Source organism: Rhinolophus ferrumequinum, chromosome 6 (genome assembly GCF_004115265.2).
Source record: "Rhinolophus ferrumequinum isolate MPI-CBG mRhiFer1 chromosome 6, mRhiFer1_v1.p, whole genome shotgun sequence".
In the NCBI taxonomy this organism is placed as follows: domain Eukaryota; kingdom Metazoa; phylum Chordata; class Mammalia; order Chiroptera; family Rhinolophidae; genus Rhinolophus; species Rhinolophus ferrumequinum.
The window spans coordinates 18793811-18813251 of record NC_046289.1 but is presented as its reverse complement, the minus strand read 5'-3'; the positions used below and the strand labels follow the sequence as shown (position 1 = coordinate 18813251).

Genomic DNA, 19441 nt, shown 5'->3' with positions numbered 1-19441 from the left:
GGTCGATGCAGGCGCATCATTTACAACAAACGTACCACTCTGGTGGAGAATGCTGAAAACGGGGGAGGCTATGCATGTGTGGGAACAGGGCGTACATGAGAAATCTCTGTACCTTCTGCTCAATATTGCTATAAACATAAAACTAAAAAAAATAAAGTCTGTTTCAAAAAATTATTATTAATTTGTTTGAAAATGCTGTAGTAGATCAAGACAACAATGTAGTGGGTACCAGAAGGTAAGGGGGTAGGGGTGGTGGTAAAAGGGAAAAGGGGGTCAAATATGTGGTGATAGAAGGAGAACTGACTCTGGGTGCTGGGCACACAATGTGAGATATAGATGATGTATTACAGAATTGTACACTTGAAACCTGTATAATTTTATTAACCAATGTCACCCCAATAAAATTAATAAAAAATATTTAAAAAAAGAAACAGTAAGATAACAAGAGCACAACATAAGAAATGCAGTTCTGAAAATTTGATGTATTTAAGAAAGATAAAACACACACACACACACACACATTCACAGATCAGAACTATACCTCTTCTAAATCTCCAGTCATCTCCTTGTTCATCCTGGTGGTTTGACTGTTGCTTGGAAATCTGAGATACTTGATGCTGGAAACCCTTTCGATCGCCTTCTGCTTTCATAAGTTGTATGCGGAGTTCTTCTACCTAAATACATACAGTCAAAAATTAAAATTTTTTGAGTTTTAAAAGCAGGAAAAGAGTAACTGAACTCGCAAATCAGTACAAATTATTTTTCTAGGGAAAAAGTTTACTTCTCTTGTACTAATATGGTAAGCACAAACTGAAGCCAAGCTAATGTTGTTATGCCAAGCATAGTGGCATAGTCTCTTGCTCCATTTCTTTACTCCTTCTTTTCCTTCCACAAAATATGAAGGTCTTTTACCCTTCTCTGGTTTTACTACGACAAAGAATTTCATGACTTTTTTTTTTAAAATCCCTTATTCTCACCTCAGTCCTCTCTACTAAGTACTATTAACCCAAACCACCTCCAATTAAGTACTATATGTTTTCATATTTTTCACTGATTTTCTTTCATGTGCACAGGTCCATAGATTTTTAAACTCAAGAAAAATGATCATGATTTAGCATATTTACATATCAAAGTACTGTTCAAATAAACAAGCAATAAATGCTGTTGAAGAAACTATAAACTCCTGGAGGTCAGGGATTATTTATTCATTTTGGGATTTCCAAAGAGTAGCAAATTGCCTAGACATACCAGATACGTCCCCAATGACCATTAAACAAGTTAGCAGTGGCAAAAAGATTCAGCTAAACTCACTAACAACATGAACACAAAAATCTCTTACTTCAAAAAATGAGATTATAGCTCTTCCCATAGGCGGTAACCTCTGAAAATGGTTCGCTATTCACTTGGACCAGAATGACAAAAATGACAAAAATCATGGAAATTGAGAGGTTCCAATCTTTGTGTTCATTTTAAGAACACGCGTAAAACTGCCCAGGCCATCAAGGGCACGCATATCCAAAGAGCCCCAAGTATCTAAAGGATGTCACGTTACAGAAGCAATGTGTGCCATTCCGTCCTTAATGGTGGAGTTGGGAGGTGTACCCAGGCCAGACAGAGGGGCTGGATGCAGGATCGGTGGCCCAAAAAGAGTGCAAAATGTTTACTGCACAGGCTTAAAAATACAGAGAGAAGTGCTGAACTTAAGGGCTGAGATGTAGACTCTCTGGTCACTGAGCACAGCCAGGTGAACAAAGGTTAACCCACACATGAGCTCCCCTGCCACACTGAGATGGTCCTAACTGAGAAAGAGCAGGTTTTGCTCCTAAACTGGAAGAGGTCACATAAAAGAAAAAGATCTCCCAGAAGAAACTGAAGAAACAAAAACTTATAGCCTGGGAGTAAATTCAGCATCAAATAAGTGCTAATAAAAAGTGAGGGAAAAAAAAGGAGATCGTAAAGTACAAGTCAGAATTCCAAAATAACCATAATGGAATCGAACAGAAATATAAACTTCTAAAAAAGAAAGTCTGAACTCTGCCAATATTAATTCCAATGGACCACTGGCTGCAGAACAAAGCCAATGAACATTGTTAATGGTTTTGCAAAACAGGTGCTATGGTGTACTTTCAGCACTAATTGTCAAAATGTAATATCTTTCTAAACATCTATGACGTCTGACATCTTTACCTCCTAAGCATATTATGCAGTGAATTATATAACTCACACCTCAACAGAGAGGAAACTACAATTGTATTTTATATTAAATACAGGCAGAGAAGCAGTTAGAAACCCACAAGCCCTTATCCAACTCACGTGAGATAACTATCTCTAGTTATCAAACTTTATATATCAGAAGCCCCAAATTCCTACTGTGGGCTAACAGGCTGCAAAATGTTATACGCTAAAATTAAGCCTTAGCCTTGGTTAACAAGGGGCAGGTAGCATCTTGAAAATGTGAATATAAGACAATGATGCATTCAAAGCAAAGTAACTTGAACACACAAAGGTCTGTTTTAGTATTTTACTTCCTCCTTCACTCTCCAACGCCTCTTTAAATAAAAATAAGCTCCTGGGAAAATTTTATCTTACACATCCAGTCTCACCTTTACACTGGTTATGCTAAGAGATAAGTCCCAAGTTGGAGCAGCAGTCAGCAAGATACACTGTCACAGTGGGAACTAGCGCAGGTGTTTTGTACTAGCTTTCTCTGAACTTTCCTGAAAGGATTTCATCTTTTGCTTATATGTGCTGACACACATTCCTAAGCAAAAAAAAAAATTCTAGACCTAGGTTTTTCCTTTCACAAAGATATTTAATAGAGAAGGAGACTCAATCCTGATTTAATTTAAAAGCAGATTATCATAGCTTGCATAGACTTACCTGATGCAAAAGTGTTTCTCTGCTGCCTTCTGACTGATTCAGTAACCTTCGAGATAGCTCCAATTCCTGTTCAAGCTAGAGTTTCAACAAGGGATAAAGAAAAATGTTCAATGGGGCAGACAATAACTAAATTATATGGGCACAGTTTAAAAGGAGAAAAGTAGAAAAGTTTTCAGAAGATTATGTGAAAGGATAAATATCTATAAACATACATTAATGCTTCCATGAAAATAATGTTAATTGCACAACAAAAAGTGAACCGGACCAGACCTCCCATCTCAACTATGACCCTGTCTAAATCTCTTTTCCTTAGGCCTCTTTTCTGTTATCTCCAAAATAAGGATTTTTATATTAGACAACCTGAGATTCTCTCCAGTTCTAAATCATTTTAATCTAAATTCTAAAGCCATTTTTTCTTTAAATTAGTACATGTAGTATCACATGAAATGAATTAGAATGAAAACTTCAGAGACCGAATGACTCAAAGTATATTTCATCCAATTGCTGATTTTGTATATTCTGAATATCCTTACACACCTACTATTTCCAATATCCACAACATTCCTAAAATTTTTAAATATCTAAGTTCAGAATAAGACATTTAAAATTTCTTGAGTAATACTGCTATTAGATACATATCCATGAAAAATGTGCCAGTTAGGTGACTAAATAACCTACAAAGCCTGAATGTGTGACTAAGTTACTTCAAGTGAAAAAATATAATGGGATGTGAAAGGGAGCAGAATATGCCACCCCAAAATATGCCTTTTTGGCATAAGGATTATTTTGAGCGAAAGTCAATCAAGACCCAGCCATCGCAGGAAAAGATTTGGACCTTCCCCTTAACTATGTGAAAAAACTTAAAAGGTCTATACCAGAAAGAGAGCTTTCTGTATCTGGAAGACTTAAATACAAAGCAGGGCAAATATTTCTTTACCAAACATTTGCTTTTCTCATCTTCCTACTACCTGTATGTCCGTCCTTTAAAAATTGTACATGTGGTAGGCATGACTACCAAGGAGTAGCAGTGTGGTAACAGATCACTTCTGTGACGGCAGTAGCATGAATCTATACATGAAATAAAATTGTACAGAACTACACACTCAATACACAACTGAGTGCACATAAAGCTGGTGAAATCTGCTAAGCTCTGTGGATTGTACCAGAGCTTGTCAATTTGTCAGGATTGTCAATTTCCTGATTTTAATATTGAATGACAATTATGTAAAATGCTACCATTGAGGGAAACTGAGTGAAGGGCTCATGTGACCTCTGTACTTTTTGTTTTGCAACACCCTATGAATCTATAATTATTTCAGGATACATTTTAATCCATTTATATAACTTGTTAAAAATTATATACATGTGGTTCATAAAATAAATGTCCTATTTTTTTTTTTTTAAGTAAAGTATATGTGAAATCACAGCATCTAACAAAATATTTTCTGGTCTGTTCTCTTGTTTCTATGGAAAAATAAAGGTGGAAGGAATCACACCTCAGTCAAAACAGTTTCAAAATCTACCATGGCCCACATCGGTCATCATCCCTGGGTAACAGCAGCTGTCTTACCTCCCAAAGGGCAAACCTGAGGACCTGACGTACGTTGCTTACACTAAAGGCAGCATGAACATACACTTAATTTGACATTGGTTGGAGAAATAAAACAAAGAAGGTAATTTTGGATAGAAAAAGAAATAATGAAGAACATGACGTCACGGGCAAATTTTCACTTTCGCATTCATTACCTTGTGCTCATCCTTAAATCTAGTCATTTGCAAACTGAGGAGAGTTTTGGGCGCTCTGAATTCCCTTCTAACTCTTAACGTGCCAGGCTCCATAGGGTAAAAGAAATGAATATATGTGAAAAGTCCTTAATATTTAATGAGAACATAGGATTTTTTCCTTTAGGCCGTTAACTATGACTGTCTTCTATAATGAAAATGAATATATCCAAAAAACCCAGCATTAAACAACAGGCCTTTCCGAACCCTGCAGCAAATTCAAGCTCTTTAAATGTTCCCCAGCAAGGAACTATAAAGTTTTTAGTCACCCCTAGAAGAGGAGAGAGGCTGCATGACAAGATAGCAAATGTCCCCTATGTTTCTAGAAGCATGCAGCAGAGAGCGGCAGAGCCTCCAAACCACGTGACTCCACATCAATACTTAAAGGCTTTACTGTTGTTCTAACAAATGGCCTGAGACGCTTTTCAAGGCACTCGACAAATATCACTGGCCCCAAACAGCATTACTCTTTGGAAGATGACTTTCAAAATCTTACTTGACTCTTCTCAGTTTCAGTTTGTCTTAGCTTATTTTTCATTACTCCCTCATTCTCATCTGCTTTAGCTTCTTGTTTCTTCAATGCCTACAATGAAAGAGGTGGGAAAACCTATATTACTCCAAAGTACATATGAAACTTGAAGACACTACTAGGATTTACTAAGAAAAGACTGAGGAAGTTGAATATGTGTTGTCCCAAATATATAAAGCGATTACGACCTGCTCATTCACTGAAGTCCTAAGGGCATTTCAGTGGGGGTCAAACACCATGTTTTCCCCGAAAATAAGACCTAACCGGAAAATAAGCCCTAGCATGATTTTTCAGGATGACATCCCCTGAACATAAGCCCTAATGCATCTTTTGGAGCAAAAATTAATATTAAGACCCGGTCTTATTTTCGGGGAAATATGGTATAAGCAACTTCCTGATCTTCCTAATCAATTTCCACTTAGTTTCACTTTTCCAATCTTTGGGTATTCTATTACGCAATTAGAGAGTATAGACAGCTAACAGTTTTCTTGGAAACAAGCAAAGCTTGCTGGCTGCTGAAATAACATTTAAAAGTTATATTTTCTGCAAATTTAGGCATAGTACTAAAAACAAACTCACTACTTTTCCAAATTCTGCAAAAAATCTCATCAATGTAGAAACATGCTTGTTGCATCATTATTACATATACATTTTATCACAATATGTAACGGGCTCGTCAAACCATACTTCACATAGAGGGGAAAAGAGCATTCTTTTCTACATTTTTCTTTCATTAATAAGATGGAAAAAACTTTTTAAAAATACAAATTTAAAAAGTTAACCACAAAAGTGTTTATTTCAATGTTAAAATTAAACTTAAGGAAAAATTTATACTTGGAACAATCTTTCATGACATCTAAAAGGCATTCCATGTGTTCAAAAAAAGTTTTGACCATTTTAGCATTTAGACTTAGATGGTGTATGTGTAGAGGCCATGCAAACGGAGAAACACCAAACTGTCAGAAGTGTTTTCAACAGGATCTATGGCGCTCAACAGAAAAAAGATTTTTAGACAAACAGCAAAACATGTTAAAAAGTGTTTTGATGTAAGTATAATCAATCATATTCAGTTTCATTAACTTAAATGTTGAACAAATAATTCCTAAGTGCATTTACAAAGTGCCAGAGGCTGTGCTAGAGGCTACTAATGTATGTTTACATCAAATGACCACGGTTCCCTATTCATGAGATTACAGCTCCCTCTGCCATGACTCCTACTCTCACTAATAAACAGAAATGGAGGGCCGAGACATCATCAGATGAAAAATAATTTGGGTTTAAGTATAATAATATAATAACACTTTTATAGTGTTTACCATGTCCAGGCATTCTGCTTCTTACATATATGAACTATTAATAAATATATTACCTATGTTAAATATATCGATTTAAACTTTCTGATAATTCCATGAGTTATGATTAAGCTCATTCTATTAAAGGGAGAAATTGGGGTACAAGTAGTTGAGTCACTTGCCCATTCTAATTAGTTCATTCACCTAGTTAGCGACACAGACAGGACAGAGACTCCGGCTTCTGCCCCTTAACGAGAGTGACACTGCCTCTCTATGATGAAATAATCATATGAACCTGATAGGGTGGATATGAAAATTAAATAATTTGCTATTTGTCGAGCTTTGAAATGCGCAATGAAAGACAACTATTATGAATTGTTAACATTGATAAAGTATTAAAATCATCATATTTTCAGGTAGTTACCAAGTGATTTTGACGTTTGCTATTTGGTCTTGAGGGTAAGTGGAATTTATAACATTTAATTCTATATGCATAATCTTTGAATTTTGGCTTGTTATAGGTGTTTATAAATTTTTCTGAACAAAATTATCCTAGAAACTTGAGAATTACTGCTGATATCTTTATTCTTTTCATGCTTCCTCGGTCTTTCCCCACCCAATATGAGTGTGTATGAAAACGGAGAAACATGAAGAAAAAAGAGAGAAATTGTTGCTACATTTTTTAATCACTTTATAAAATTTTGAAGTATTTTATTCCTCAGCATTACGATTCCAACACTATTTATGTTTATGAGTTAAATTTAATTGGTTATCTTTTCAATATTTTTCCATTGAATCAAAGTCTGGGCTTTACCACAGAGGGGAGATTCTGAGGAAGACTTCATCAGGCATTAATAAATTTCATGCAACTATAAATAGTAGGCTTCCAGTTCTGGATTCCGAGTCCTAAGCAGGAGCTACTCCAAATGAGTATGCAGTGAAGCCTCACCCAAGTCAGGTGAGGTCACTTGCAGCCATAAGTCCATTCAAATAAGAAGGGTTTATCCCAAACATAAGAGCCATTCCCTTCCAAAGCTGAGTTCAAAATCTAACTAGGAATACTCTGCAACCTTCAACCAGTAGGTGCTAAGATCCTTCCAATGAGATTTGCACATCTCTTCATGTTCAAGATTGTTTTCTCCTCTGTCCTCTGCTTACTGAGGTAAGAGAAACAGAAGGAGGCACCTGCTAAGCTTTTCAAACTTGACTTGACCTCATGCTGGACCTTAAAGAGTTTGACTTCAGATTTTAATCCCAAAAAATTCTCTAGTGAAGACATTTTTCCATTTTACTAACTAGAATTAATCCATTTCTGTCCCTCGCTCATGATTGCAAAAGTCACATTTTAAAAATGCTATCAACTTCACATCAAAAAAATAAGAAAGTTATATTTACATTTCCCAAGTGTTTGCACACTTTATTTTGATTAGTGCATTAAAAATACTCTGTTTATTAGAAAAGAGTCAGCCAGTCCATCCCATACTCAAAGGAAAAAGAATTAAGCTCCATCTCGCAGAGGGAAAATATCAAAGAATGTGTGGAAATATGTTAAAACCACTAAAGTAATTAACAAATATTTTGGTAGATATTTTGAGGCTATGCAAGTATCCTTCAAGTTTCACCCACCAATTTTAGCTCAAAGCCAGACCAACTATAACACTATCAGTTCTTTTCTGGCCTACAAATTTTTCCCCCATCAAACCTGATAGCCTAATGTAACCCAGATTCCTAGTAGGTTAACTCACAGGCCAGTGCTCACCAATAAATAGAATACCGAACCTCTTTGCATTTACTCCAAGATAACTTGCTTACACGAAAAACATTAATGAGCGATCTGGAATTTACATAAAATTATATAGGGAGGTGGAGTACACTAATCAAAATTCCCTCAAACATTGGGTGCTCTATAAATTCTCCCGAGCAACTCCACCAATCAGGAATTCCTTTCTTCCCTGTTCCCCTACATCTTGTGCAGCCTCATTACTTTTTTTCTTTTTATTTATTTATTTTTTTAGCTTCTGGGCCTTCCCCACATGCTTCTAAATCTCCCTCTCCAAGTTAGGCAGAACAATATGCCTCTATTCCAGTTCTCAATTTTGAACACCTATATTCATAACCATGCCCAGCACCCTAAAGAAAAGACCTATCTAGTTACCAGCATCCATTACCCTTAAAGGGCAGTGTGGGAAATAACTATTTTCATTCTCACACTAACAGATATTTAATCTTCATTTCTTATAATTAGTGCAAATATTAATAATTTCACTTGGTGTTATTAAAGGAATAAAAATCAATAAGCTGAACTTTAATCAAATTGTGTTTTCTATTTCTAGTACATGGAATTGTACCCTATAAAACATAATTCTTCTGAAAGTCAACAGTCTATTTGTTTTAAATCCAAATTTCCATATATGAGCTAGCTGAATAAGAGAACCTCTAATTCTCTTGGATACCTAGGAATTTGCAATAAAATTTCCTTTTTTCCTCACTTCCCACTTTCAACATCTGACCATTTACAGTAACACTTTTCCAAGATAATATATTTTTCTATCGCAGCTCGACTTGGTGCCTAAAATGTTATTTAACACTCTTTTTTTTATTTCTCCTTTTACTCTAAGAATATGTAAGTATTAGAAAATTTAGTCAATGAGAACTTCGATTCCATTGTTTTCAGTAGAGGAACAAAAGTAAGGTATTGAAGAGCAACCCCAAGCAATATACTGCATTTCCACCATATAATCTTGAAATACCATTAGGTTCAAACATTATTTCTGCTTTCTCTATACCATGCGTCAGTAAACAAGTAAACAAGCAAGCAATATTCTAGGCCAGGATATCGAACCTACTTCCTACATTACCTAATTTAAAATGAAAGACAAAGAAAGAAAAATTTAACTCTGAAGACCTAGAAAATACATATTAATGCACTTTAAACTTCTGAAAACCCTGATAATACTCCATGAAAAACATTTTTAAAATGAACAGAATCGAAATTAAAAGCCATTTCTTTAAACCTTAATAATAAACTTTAACTCATTTACTACCTCCTTTAAATGTATAAGCCTGCAATGGATTTCTTTTCCATTTGACTTAGATCAAGCAACTTAGAATTATATTAAAACTGACCCAGTAAAAGCAGTTATAAAAAGAGAAGAAAACATCACATGCCAATGAATTTCTATTACTATGTTATTTTGCCCTTTAAAGCTTGTTTTTTTCATAAAAGCAGTTTAGCTATAAAGCTATCATGTGCCCTGCTCTAGGATTGTGACTGTCTTACACGTTTCAGATCAGAGCAACAACACTGAGCCTTAATATGGAGTCCCTGGGGCACATTTAAATCTTGTAACAATAATTTTTTTTCTTTGCCTTAAGTGTGTCTATTTCCATTAAAAAGACTAACATACTCAGTATTGTAGTACTATACTTCTTTAGAGATAGATGATTCTGAATTCTCAGTTACATATATATATGTGTGTGTGTGTGCATATATACACACACATACATATATACATATACATATTTAATATATATTATATTAAATATATATATTTATATATATATATATATTTTTAATGCAGCCTTTCTTTTTAGAGAGGAGGAGAAAGGAGGAAAGGAAAATGTTTGTAGACATCTCATCTGAGTATAAAAACTCCCACAACTTTGACAATAGGCATGTTTATCAAGAGGCTCTAAAAAATAACACACTCAAAAATGTAGAACAAATAGGGAATTAAAAGGCCCTTTGTCCACTTTAAATGGACCAGCAAGTTTGGGTAAGAAGGATGGAATTGGAATAAAATAAAGGTCACATCTTAACTCTCACACAAGCCACTGAAATTTCAGGGGGGAAAAAATGATGAACATAAGCTATCCTGTTCCATTCTAATCACTCAGGGCTCCGATTCCATGCTTTTGGTCACAAGGGCAGGAACATGGAGCTGATTCACTGGTAAACCAGCAGGACTTGGAGAAGCAAGTCTGTGCTCATATGGAACAGTAGGTCAGTAACGCTATACTTAACGGTATAAACTTTCAAGTCAGTTTGTGGTGTTTTTTTTCAAGTAACAATAAAGAATGAAGAAGCCATGTTTCTGAGAATTAGAAAAACAGTTGTTCTTATACATATTTTAAAGACCTTTGTTTTTGGAGAAGTTTTAGGTTCACAGCAAAACTGAGGGGAAGGTACAGAGTTCCAATACACTCCCGGCCCCCACACGTGCATAACATCCCTCTTTATCAATATCCTCCTCATTATCAATTTGCCGATACATTTGTTACAAATGATGAACCTATACTGACACAGCACCCAAAGTCCACAGTCTACATTAGAGTTCACTCTTGGCATTGCACATACTATGGGTTTGGACGAGTATATAATAACATGTGTCCATCCTTATAGCATCAAACAGAGTATGTTCACTGCCCTAAAAATTCTCTGTACTCTACCCTATTCATCACCCCCCTCCCTACCCCAACTCCTGGCAACCACTGATCTTTTTACTCTCTCCATAGATTTTTCTTTTCTAGATGCCACCTAGTCAGAATCATACAGGATTCTGTGGTCTTTTCAGACTGTCTTCTTTTATTTAGTAAAATGCCTTTAAGGTTCCTCTATGTCTTTTCATGGCTTCATTGCTCATTTGACTATATTTTTATAATTAAATTCTTCATGTAGGTATAAAAATAAAAGTCAGCAAAAAAATATTTTAAGCTCCAAAATATAATGATATTTTGATCCAAATTAGACCCCACAAGCTATAAAGTTACTACTGATTGTTCGTATTTATGAATATTAAAAATTTCAAATATCTTGAAGGACATTTGTTATATTTTAAATCAAGATACAATGTTATTAAGCACTCAGTATATATAAAACACTATAATGACAACCTTATTTAACTAGATTTTTTTTTTTTTTTTGAAAATGGAAATCCAGTGTCTATTTCCAAAATTCTCATTTGGCAACCTAAATCACAGGTCTAAAACCATCAAACATCAACAGAATAATACACATTTTGAAAAGGATTATATATATGCCTAATACAGCAGGATTTTACTGCTCAGAACCTGTACTACTCACTTAGATTAACATAGGTTTTATTTCTGTCAAATTCTGTGAATTTCTAAATTTTGTTTTTTCCTAAATCAAGTTAGAGATTCCTCCCACAAGAGAACTAGCTAAAGTCATGGAAAATTTTAGCCTTTAAATTCATCCAGTTGGGGATTATCTGTGCCAACAAAAACCAAAACAAAACAAAACAAAAAAATTAAGTTTCTTTTCAAGGCAGAAAACAATGCATTCATATTCTAAATCCCTAAATCAATACCTACCTAAAAAATAGCTAGATAGATTTTAACTTAAATTGTTCAAAGAAATTTATTTTTCAGCCATAACTAAGGAACAAAAATGTTATACCAACATCTACAATTAAAAAAAAAAATCTTTAATAAGTGAAAACATTACTGAATGATAGAAGTCCAAAGAGAATCCAATAGTAGTGATCATTACTATCATGACACTATACAGATTTTCAGGATAATAAAGTAAGGGACACACTCTAAAAACCTGCTGCCAGTTGAACTATGTGTGTTTTCTAGAAGGAAGTGGTAAGCACCTAGTGAGTAGAGTCACAAGATGCAATCATTTCTGTGTTTTGAAGGGTAGAGTAATATCAAATATCACGTAGTTAAGTAAGACTGATCAGTAGGTTAATACATTGGTATTATTTCTGAGGGTAATTGTAATCCTTGATGATGTTATTTAAAGATATAGTTTATGAAACATAAAACTCAAAGCTTCCCTTTGAGAATGTCTTTTTGTTGTTGTTGTTTCCTTATGATACGGTGTTTATTATTTCAGGTACCCAAAGAGCTCCTATAGGAATTATTGTGGTAGGATACATGGGCACTAATCACTGACCTACTTTCCCCAATGAATAATAAGCAAATTTATTGGTTTCACTGTCTGTATTTGTGGAGGCTGTGCCTGGTTAAGTCACCTGTGCCAATGAAGCCAACCAAAGTCATGGGTTCAATGACCATGCGAGCCGATTGCCTTTTCTGTTCCATGGTCATACCTTTACCCTAAATCTTAGCCAAAGGCCACATGGGAAACCAACTAGGCCAGAGACCTGGGAGAAACAGCAAACATCCACTACCACGATTATAAACATAACTCAAAAGTAAAACCCCTGTTGACTAGTGTCAGAATTTCATTCTTCAAATGTTATGAAATGTGCCAGTCTACAAAACAAAACCTTAATTATTGCCTTCAAAGTTGGTATGCTGAAAAGATATACAAGTCTTTTGACTTGTTTAATTCAAAAGCAACAATGGTAATGAGTATTATTCCCTAAAATGCCACTGCTTTTACTGGAACGGATTTTATTTTTATGCAATCTTCTAGTTAATAAAAAATCTTGCAAGTAAAGTTAAATGTGAGCCCAACAATTGCACTTTCCAGGATTTCCTTCAAAATCAAAAAGCAAACGCTCTTAGTGGAAGGTCTGTTTGTATCTGAGTAGCTTCCTCTCGAAAGAGAGACTCACAGTTTTATTAGAAATCCCAGAGCAAAGTGATACTTCATTTGACTTTCTAAATGCAGGAACACTGGGTTAGAACTGTTGACAAACAGAAGATCATAGATAATTATGGAAATTTAATTTATAATTTCTCAAGTCTTACATGTATTTGAGCAAAATACCCCGTAAATATACAACATCTTTCATTGTTCAGAGGATGTTATTTTATGCCTTTGGATTTTGGCTTTTTGGGTTTTTTTCTTTTTACTATTTTCAAATCAAAATAAAACAGTACCAAGTCAATGAATACGTCTATCTGTAGCAGAGTGGTCTTTGTTTGCACAATATTACTATGCACCCAGTAGTTGCCCAATAAATATTAATTGATAATGATGGAAAAGGGCTTTATAAACAGATGGTCTAGGATAAATTCACTGAAAATGTAGATAGAAACGTTCTCCTCTTGAAAAAGAGCATCAAGTAGAAATTAAACAAGTTCTGCATTCAGAAAATCTCAGTCAATTGTCAGGCAGCTGTTTAGTCAACACGAGCACAGCCATTTTTCATCATCATCACAGCATTAACAGTATTCGATGTCTATTTGCATATGGTGCTACACAAAGGGACAAACACAGATTTATACTAGCCTTATTTGTTATAATTTACAGTGACAATATTGGCAAGAACAAATAAGTACACACAGCAAATGTGATTAAACAATACTTTGAAATCTAGTCATATGTGGTCTGAACATAAAATGTATGTCAGACTTAAATGCAACTCACAGGAACAATAGGAGTATTTATTTATAATGTAAACCTCAACTATTTCCAAACATAATTTGAGGTGCTTTACAAGAATAACTACACATATGCTTAAAGAATAGGTAAAATAAAGAAAGGAGCCACAGGTCATAATGGACATAAGAGACGGAATAAGTAACAACACTTCATGAACCTAGAGAGCAAACAATCAGAAAAAATGTAGGGGGGCGTAGGAGGGTGGACAAAAAATTGTGTGAAGACTAACTTTATTGAAGGTAGGAAGAAGGAAATGACAGCTCAGGAAGACATCCTGAAAAACACATTATTCAAAAACACTTGAAAAATAAGAAAACGTTAGTATACATGAGAGAATTTTGGAGAAAGATAGTTGAAATGGAGAGGTGAACGGGGGTAGAAAGTACCTGACAATAATTAATGGCCTTAGGTTATATTTTCTTAATAAAGCCAAAAGCCGAAGAAGACATGACATAAGTGTTACTTATACAGATATGAGATTATAAGAATTTCAGGACAAATTACATCTACACATCATCCCATAAAACTACACCCTTCAAAGGAATTCAAAGGCCTTAATTAGCAAGCTAACAGTTGACATATTACTTCTACAATGTAGAATACATTTCTAAATTTTCAAATTTTATCAATATTAAATTAAAAAAACAGAGTAGGCTCCTGAAGAATATTATGGAAATGGAATGGTCTTTAATCCAGCCAGCTATTACTCTCAATACTTCCCAATATAAGAAGATAATATGGCTTATAGAAACTGTGCCTATAATATCCATGAATTATCCATAGGAGTTTGCTCTATGAATGGAAATTCAAGTATTTAGTGAGTACAAGATTGAAAGAGACAAAATCCAACTTCTCTTCCAACTTCTCTCCTATAAGAAGTTTGGGGAAAAGTTATCTTCTACAGGAAGAATATTAAAAGTGTTTTTAATGTCATCTGAAACGATCAAAGCCTAATAAAATAGACTATGGGTTAAATTAGGGGAGTGAGGAGCAGATTGGGAGGCAAAGAGGGAAATCAAGAAAAAGACTAAGGAAGACGATTAAAGAACATGACATATCAAGGAACTGCACATTTCAAGCTGTGCCAAATAGTGCTCAACCAGCTCTGAAAGACAAATCCCATAATAGCCAATCATTCTTTTCCATCTATTTCCTTTTCATCAGCATGTTGACATTAATGGTTCTTTCACAACCTTACAGAAAACAGTGTTTATTTTATCCTTGCAAAGAAAAAAATATGTTATCCACAGGTAACAAACATAAAAGAGAGAAGAAAATAATTAGCATGGTATAAAATAAGATAAAGAGCAATGTCATGAATCAGAAGTAGAGTGAGTCAGAATTCAAATGAGCATTGCAGCCATACACTGGTAAAGTGCTCACCAGGTAGCAATACTAAGTAGTGGGGTAGAATCACATTCATAAAAGAATTGCCTAAAATAATTTGAAAATGCAGTCTCAGCAGAAATCCACCCCTTCCATCCAAATTTCCCCAAGGGGCCAGAAAGGGGAAAATGATTTCCCCCTGGGGCTACTCTGGAGCCTATGCAAAACTGAAATAACAACCTTACCAAATGACAGTGATTGTTAACATTTCTGTTTCCTCAACTAAACTGGGAGCCTCTACAAGGCAAGATGGCATTTTAGTCTTTAAATCCCCAGTCCTCAAACAGTACCTGGGCACATATTCTGACTATATAGTGTGCAACACTTATTCATTCGTTCCTTCAAGAAAATCTTACTGGGCCCTTATTCCATGCCAGCCACTGCTCTAGATGCCGGAGACAAAGCAAGGAGTAAAACCAACTAAGTGCCTCCTTCACAAAGCCTGCATTCTCATCAGGGAGACAGACACATGACAGATAATGAAAAAGTTAAAAAGAAAAAAATATAGCAGTGTAAGGGGCTCAGGGGCGAAGAAGGGGTATTTCATCTAGAACAGTTAATAAGGCCTTTCTGAAATAAAGCTCTGAATGGCATGAGGGTAAAAGCAAGGCAACTGTTTTCAGAGTTGACAATTCCTGGCTCTGAGAAGAGGCGATGCAAATGTTCTGAAGCAGGAGGGTGTCTTCCATGTCAAACGGAAAAGCAAGAAGGCCATGTGGTTCGCCTAAATTAGGCCAAGAGGAAGAACGATAGAAAATTAGGGTGAGAGGACCAGATCAGAGGAGTCTCGTAAGCCGACGACTTTAGATTTCATTCTGAATATGATGAAGAAACATTTAAGGATGTTGAAGCAAGATGTAGCGATATCCGATTCAGTGGGGTAAAGACTCTAAGGAGACGAGAGTGGAAGCAAGGAGGCTACCCCACTCGCCCAGACAGGATGTGATAGTGGCAAGGTGATGCACAAGAGCAGCAGTGGTAAAGGGGAAGAGTAGTTACCAATTCAGAAAACAGTTTTTAAATAGAGCTAACAGAATTGAATGATGGACTGGATGTGAAAAATGGGAGAAATGGAGAAGGCAAGGACATAAAGGAAACACATAAAAATCTTTAAACATAAAATTATTTTATCAAGATGACTATCCATCTTTTTAAGAAGAAATAAATCATACAAGCTACTTATTAGGATCACACACACACACACACACACACACACACACACGCGCAGGCACACACACAATTTTAGAACCTTCTGTACAGCGTCACAGGTCAGAAGGGGAAAGAACAGAAAATGGAGTTTCAGTGACCCAAACCTGTCCAGGTTTTGCGGCTTTGAATCACATTATCACTCTAATTTATTCCCATCCAAGACTGACACTGGCTAGCAAGGCTTCGGGATCTCAATCTCAATAGTAAACATGAAACTGTGTAACTTTTTCTCACTGTCATATAAGACCCATCAAATGATTACATAATAAAGTTGTAGCTGTAACTTAACCATAATATGGAAAAAGATATGTCAGAAAAACTTAAGAAGTCTCTCATTTCTTGAGAAATAATAACACAGCTTCAGTATTTAAGTTTTTTAAAAAAGGATGCAGTGTACTGAATAGAAATGTAAATTAACTAGAAATGCAATGAGTCATGATAGTGCTATAAAAAAATGCTTTTCTGTCAAGTAAATAAAAACAAATGAAATTAGCCAACGAAAGAACAGCATTAGAACTTCAGTAGAAAATGATTATAAATGGGGGCGGGGGTGTACAAAAGGGTACAAAGACAGTAATTATTAAGGGGAAGAAAACGATCATTAGAAAAAAGGTTTGGATATATATAAGATAAAAATTTACACAAAGTATCTTTGGGACACTTCTGTATAGCTTAGAAATATAAAACATAGAAAAGAGCATGGAATGTGATCCCAGTGAATAAACGCTCATATCAAATTAGACTCTAATTGTCTTACTATATGTAAAAAGATTCTTCCACAGAGGGAAGGAGGAAGGGAGGAACTGTAAGCCTGAATAGGAAGCATGAAAGAAACTAACAAAAAAAACGACAGAAATGACAGTTTTACTGTTAAATGTAGCAGATGTCTTAATCTATAATATTACATATTAAGTGTGTCATATATTATTTTTCAACCATGGAGAGCAACACTGTTTCAAATTTAAAATTTCAAATAGCTGCAATTAAATAATTAAATTTTTTCAGTTTTAATGTTTGTGCCAAGTATACTTTCAGGAAGACCTAAGAGTTGAGGTATGTGCTATATTATAAAGGATCATTTTTCAACAAAGTTTAGCAACTTTAATAAATCATGCCTGCTCAATCACACAATTGATGGTTCAATACTGACGACTAGTGGTCAAAAACCTGTAGTTATTCCCTAATAAGTATCCTAGGGCTTATCATCTAAACTGAAACCTTTAATAGAAATTATGTGAAAATCCTAAATTAAAATAGTTTTCCTTACCAACATTCCAAAAATTACAATAGAAAAAAATGTATCTTCAGTTTTTGTCAAAAGTCCTTTCTGTTCATCATTTGTAATCTCCCCAAACCAAAGTCAATCAGCATTTGCTGTTGACCCCATAATACTAGGAACCATTCCATGAAGTCAGTTTATTCATATACATATTGCTGAATTACCATTCTTTCCAAAATCTATAATGAATATTTTAAAGAGGTCTTACTTTTACAATTCATGTATCTGGGAAGTTCCATTCTAATTTTTTTTCCTAACTTATGTGACAAACAGTAACCTACTAAATCAAAATGCTCCTTTTATAAAGTTGAAATGTTTAAAATTTAATTGTGATTGTCTGAATTCTTGAAGAATGGTTGAGGGATTTTGGTTAAATCATTTAAACTTCATAGAAATTAAAATCTGTTAACTTTCACCTTCTCCAACTGTAAGATGTTTATAAGAAACATACAAAATTAAAACTACAGAGGAAGGATTAAAATAAAGGGGAAAAACCATATGCCATTAAAACGGCAAAGCAAAAGAATGCTAATATCCAGAGGAACACTATATAATTTTAAAAATAATTGACAAGAAGTAATTAACTTATATCCATGAAACCAGTCACAAAATAGATCAAGCAAAACTGACAAAAATCACAGGGATAAATTGACAATCCTTATCATAACTAGAGGCTTTAGACTGACACTTAGTAAGAATACAAAGAACAAAAGAACAGAATTTACAAATCTGACCTACTAAACTTATTTGATTGTACTTGTATGTGTATGTCAGACATAAACACATAAAAATTTGCATCCAAAAAACAGAAAATATGTTTCATTATTTAAAAATGATGATATCACTAGGTAGAAATGGAAGCTTCAACAAATTTCAAAGGAAGTAAATTAAAAATAAATAAGAAAGAGTTTAAAAATAAGCAAACACACATATTTGAAAATTTCAAAAGGCACTCCTAAGTAAGTCTTGAGTTACACAGAAAATCCTATAAGAAATTACAAAAGATTTGGAAATAAACTACCATAAAGGAATAGGGTAAAAAACCATATGGTAATTTGGCGAAAAAATTTACAATATTAATTTTAAAAAACAGAAAAATCAATTAATGCTCTAACTTGCAGTCTAAAAAATAAGGGTAATTCTAAAAATTAAAAAAGGAAAAAAGTAATAAAGTTAAAGGCAGAAGTTGATGACATAATAAACAAAGCTTGTCAAAATGAAAATAAAATAATTATATGTCTAGCAAGATGCAGAAAGAAAAAGGGGAGAATAACTAAATAATATTAAGGAGAAAGGATATAGCTTCAGAAAAAGATTGAAAAAATAATAAAGCAGGGCTAAAACTGTTTGTTCAAATTAATTTCAAAACACAGACAAAAATGGATAACTTGGCTGGACTAAAAAATAAAAAGGTTATAAAAACCAAAACTGAAGAAATTGAAAATCTCAGCCACCAAAAAGATGACATGTACAAATGATTTCATGGGTGAGTTTCAACAAATATTCAAGAAGTAGACATTCTCTCTTTTAAACAGTGTCAGAGATTAGAAAATGAATGAAATCTACCTAATTCATTTTATGACATTCATGTAACTTTTCTTCCAAAAGCAAAAAGAGCAGTACAAAGGAAATTATCAACTGATCTCAATCATAAAGATAAACATCAAAAAACCTAAAGAAAACACTAGCAAATTAATTCAGCAATGTATTAAAAAAAAAAAAAAAGTTCTGACCAAGTCAAGTTCTCAGGAATGCAAGGA

General features: G+C 34.3%; 1 protein-coding gene across 5 annotated transcripts in view; it reads right to left on the bottom strand.

Annotated features, from left to right (window-relative positions):
- CEP128 (centrosomal protein 128) overlaps nucleotides 1–19441 on the bottom strand; it is a 340375-nt gene that overhangs the window by 268089 nt on the left and 52845 nt on the right. For all 5 annotated transcript variants that reach the window (XM_033109699.1, XM_033109698.1, XM_033109695.1 and 2 more), the window contains 3 exons: nucleotides 5159–5245; nucleotides 2881–2955; nucleotides 542–674 (listed from right to left, as the gene is read on the bottom strand). In XM_033109699.1, the coding sequence (XP_032965590.1) occupies nucleotides 542–674; nucleotides 2881–2955; nucleotides 5159–5245 (295 nt within the window). The remainder of the gene's footprint in view (nucleotides 1–541; nucleotides 675–2880; nucleotides 2956–5158; nucleotides 5246–19441) is intronic.